The 4,727-nt window shown below is 32.5% G+C and overlaps 1 protein-coding gene across 1 annotated transcript; it reads left to right on the top strand.

Annotated features, from left to right (window-relative positions):
- The first annotated feature begins 966 nt into the window (after positions 1-966).
- LOC111712267 (uncharacterized) lies at positions 967-3,575 on the top strand. Its single transcript, XM_023486839.1, has 3 exons — positions 967-1,073; positions 2,528-2,659; positions 3,395-3,575. Exons 1-3 carry the CDS (start codon positions 1,007-1,009, stop codon positions 3,520-3,522), a joined length of 327 nt encoding a protein of 108 aa, XP_023342607.1. The 5' UTR covers positions 967-1,006; the 3' UTR covers positions 3,523-3,575.
- Positions 3,576-4,727: the final 1,152 nt, after the last annotated feature.

A 4,727-nucleotide genomic window follows, 5' to 3' on the forward strand; every position in this document is an offset into this window, starting at 1 on the left:
CGCACGGAAAAAATGACATATAACCCAAATTTTGATTTTGGGGCTATTTACATCTATAGAAAACTATTTGGTTTTTACAATTGATTACTTTAAATGTCGTCTTCCTATACCGAGTATTTCTAAATTAAAAAAGATACAGGGTGTCCCCCGAAACATAATAATAGTAAGACGATTTGAAAGTCGTCTTTGATCTTAGGATTTATTTTAAGCATTCAGTCTTCAACCTTCTTTTACATGTATGATTCTTGATTCTTGAAACGATAACCACAAAAATCTTATAGTCATGGGATTTCCAAAATGACGTCTATCTTTTTTGTGCTATCAATATTACCGGAGATACAGGGTGTTCCACGAAATATGACAGTTGATGAATAGTTATGAATGTCTTCTTCCATATACTGTATTAGATATTAAAGACTTTTTGTAGTTTATTGTTAAAAAAAATCTTTTACTCAAATATATTTTACGTTGAAATAAATAATACTTTAAGATGACTCCCATACAATATTTTTTATTATTTTCTTTGGTATCAAACAACTTAACAAATTATGGAAGAGGACATTTTAAACCATTCTCAAACTGTCATGTTTCATGGGACAACCTGTATTTCAAATTTTAATTTTATTAAATAAAACCAAAATTATCGAAATTTTAATTAAATCAATCATATCTCCGGTAATATTGAGAGCACAAAAATACAGACCACATTTTGGATATGCCAGGACTAAGAGTATTTTTTTTAATATTAACGCTAGAATTTTACTTCTAACATTTGATTTACGATTTTAAAAGTCTAAGACGAGACCGTGAGACGACCTTCAAGTCATCTTTTACTGTTGGGTTTCATGGGACACTCTGAACAAAGAACAACCCACATAAAAAAATGAATGTACGTATATTGGCTGTCACGATTGACACATTTATATTTGAGTTCTATGGCTTTTGTTTCTGTATCTGGAATACATACAAATAGAGGTCGTCATCCTACTGTTAAGGTCGTTATCCAATGGTTCTCTGCGAAGATGGATCAAATGCTGATTGCAGTTGTAAAAACCCACCTTGTGGTATTAAAGGTAGATTACTTATAAATTATACAGTAGTCGTCGTAAATCACTATGATAAATACCACTTTCTATTAAGGTTTCAAACGCAAGTGGATTTTACTTGCGCGCAATTGAAAACCCTGTATTAACTCTGAGCAATTGCGTCCAGATCCGCCCAATTCCGTTTAATTCCACCCAATTCAATTAAAACATTTGCGCGCAATTCCGCACAATTCCGATTGGAACCCCTTCTGTGTAATCAATTTTTGGCAGATGCTGAACTCCAACCTTCGAGTGTGCGAGGTGGGGAAGACTTCACTTAAGATTTTACTTTTGTACATGACCACTTTTTAAACAATTTTTAATTAAATTAGTATTCATTTAGGGTTAGGTTAGGTTAAGACACTTTCTGGGCCGAGCGCTGCGGCCGCGGGTTAGGTTAAGTTATGACACTTTCTTTTATTTAGGGTTAGATTAGGTTAAGCCACTTTATGGGCCGAGCGCTGCGGCCACGGGTTAGGTTAAGTTATGACACTTTCTGGGCCGAGCGCTGCGGCTAGGATTCAATCTCGATCTACAAATGTCATTCCCCCTTAATCATGCTTTAAATCAAGCGCAGCAGTGAAGTCTTCCCCGCATCGCACACTCGAAGGTTGGAGTTCAGCCTCAATTTTGATTTCTATCAAGTTTTAAACAACCTGGATAAAAGCCGACCACTGTATTCATTGATTTTGTCACAATAGAAATAATTAACGAGGATTTTATCGACGACGACACTACAATTGTAGAAGATAATTAGGTATGTCATATTTTTTAGCCAGGTCATAATAAGTAAGACGGTCATATGAATTATGTAGAGATCATAGATTAATAACAATATACAGATAGAAAACTAGACGTCTTTTTAAGATTAAGGAGTTTTTCGTTCACAATAACTCTGAGTAAGAGGCCTAAAAGATTTACAAAACGCTCTCTCTCTGTATTGTAATTCAACACGGCATTCCTTAATTTCTGTGGACTTCTGCCTCAGGGTTGTTGTGAACGAAATACCGCTAAATCTTGAAAAGACGACATCTAGTGTTCTATCTGAATTGTTATGAATCTATGGTAAAGATCAAGTAGGTTATAAAATTTTGGTATGTTGAAGGTCATATTATTTTGATACAGGGTGTCCCACGAAACATGACAGTTGGGATGAATAGTTTAAAATGTCTTCTTCCATAATATGATAAGTTTTTTAACACGAAAGACAATAATAAAAATATTATTTAGGAGTCATATTATAGTAAAATTGATTTCAGAGTAAAATATACTAGAGCAAAAGATTTTTTAAACGAAATAAACTGCAAACAGCCTTTGGTATCTAATACAGTGTATGGAAGACGACATTCAAAACTATTTATCAACTGTCATGTTTCGTGGGACACCCTGTACTTTATCTTATTAAGGTTGGTCCTATTTTTGTCTAATTATGTCTCTTTGAGGAAACCGTCCTTCTTGTTCCTGTGATGATGGCTCTATTCCTAAACTGCGACCTCTCTGTAATGACGGATCCTACCCGCAGTGCCCTGGAGCTTGTCACGACGGAGCAGACGCTCTTATCGATGAATCACTAAGTAGGTTTAAATTCGTTTAAAATATTGTAACATTTTTTGTATCTTTCTCTACCAACTCAATAAAGACGCCAATAGATTGCTGTGGCTGAAATAATTCTCGGGATCGTTCTGTTTTAACAGTTTTTTGACGTCTTTGAAGTCTCATTTTATAAAGGTAACCCTTTCAGAGATTAGTCCAGGTGGAGACATAAGCATTTTATTTGGATTAACCCTTTTGGAAGGCGCACAGACGCACGGAAAAAATGACATATAACCCAAATTTTGATTTTGGGGCTATTTACATCTATAGAAAACTATTTGGTTTTTAATCAGCCCACTTTGGGGGCTGAATCCCATTAAAAAATCAAAGCCTCCGATTTTTTTCCAGGGGGGGCTAAGCAACCATAACCCCCCCCCCTCTGAGTACGCCTCTGAACCCTTTATCTTACAATGCATGTTAAAGTTGGTTGCTCCTTAGTAAAACTGAATGTAGTATAGTATGTAGTTACCGATTATATCAATATTGTGAATACAACTTTTTTTAAAAGTTTCAATTGTTAACAAGCTTTTTTCAAATTACAAGTTAACAAGTGATTAAAGAGAATATTTTTTTTTAAATTTCCAGCTTCTCTTTGTTTCCATATTTTGCTGTATCCATGCTGTTTAAAAGCTATATATTAATCCAAATTGAATTTTAAAGTCGTCTTAATTTATATTATTGCCTACCATTGTATCATAATCAATCTTTTTTTTCAGCCACTAAACCTTGTGTTGACGGATCTATTGTATTCTTGAGTAAATGTCGATGTGAGGATGGAACAAAATTAAGACCGCATGGTGTTCTAGGTCGTCTTCAAGTATACAATCCAGATACAGACGAGTAAACAGACATGTATCAATATTTAAAAGTATCAATATTGTTTTTTGCAAAACAGTATTTTCGTATATTACATGCTGCTTGATAATGAACAGTACAGGGTGAGTCAAAAAAAGTGTGTAAAGCAAAATCTCGCATTTAATAAAGTATTTTTGGGTGATCTCATGTTTAACGAGACGTATTGAATTTTAGAATTTTGTTTTGCTATGCAATCTAATAGACCTCTTTTAAAAGGCTGAGAAACTATTTTTTACTAAAAATTAGATGAGTTGAAAATTTATTTTTGAAAAAATCGTTTTGATGATTTTTATTCTTTTTAAATTCTTTTTATAATGTGAATTTTTGATATAGGTAAAATATCTCAATTAAATATTAGGAAAATACGCATACAAAAGTGTATTCTTAAAATATGTTGATTTCTGAACTTAATTTCGCGCATTTTCTCCAAAACTACTCATCTGATCTGTTTAAGATTTTAAGGTGCTATAAAAACAATATACATTCCGGCACTTTTGTTTTTCTACTCATCTAATTTTGGGTAAAAAACAGTTTCGCAGATTTTTTAAAGGGTCTATCAGATTGCCTATCAAAAAATAAAATTCTAAAATTTCAAACCTATTTGTCAAAAATGAGATTTTCAAAAAAGTGCTTTATTATATGCAAAATCTTGCTGTTCACCCTTTTTTTTTAAATCACTCTGTCCGTGAGAAAACGTATTACATTAACCCTGAAAAAATGTTTAGGCACATATTGTTTAAAGATTGAAATTTTCTCGAGTTATGTGAAGAAGAAAAATGTTTTGAATTTCTAATATATAACCAAATAAATTTGCTCTTCTCCTGCTTGTGATGCATTAAATCAAACTATAGGAGCCATGAGACCACACAGTTGTTTTAATATATATCGTATATAGGAGCCATGAGATCACACAGTTGTACTAATATATCGTATATAGGAGCCAGAGATCACACAGTTGTACTGATATATCGTATATGGTATATGGTTTTTTCTTAAAATTCATGATTTTCTTCTTAAAATTCACGTTTTCTTCTTATAATTCATGGTTTTCTTCTTAAATTTTATGTTTTCTTCTTAAAATTCATGGTTTTCTTCTTAAAATTCATGGTTTTCTTCTTAAAATTCATTGTTTTTTTCTTAAAATTCAGGTTTTTTTCTTAAAATTCATGGTTTTCTTCTTAAAATTCATGTTTT

The sequence above is a fragment of the Eurytemora carolleeae genome, unplaced genomic scaffold (assembly GCF_000591075.1).
Source record: "Eurytemora carolleeae unplaced genomic scaffold, Eaff_2.0 scaffold1248, whole genome shotgun sequence".
NCBI classification, from domain to species: Eukaryota; Metazoa; Arthropoda; class Copepoda; order Calanoida; family Temoridae; genus Eurytemora; species Eurytemora carolleeae.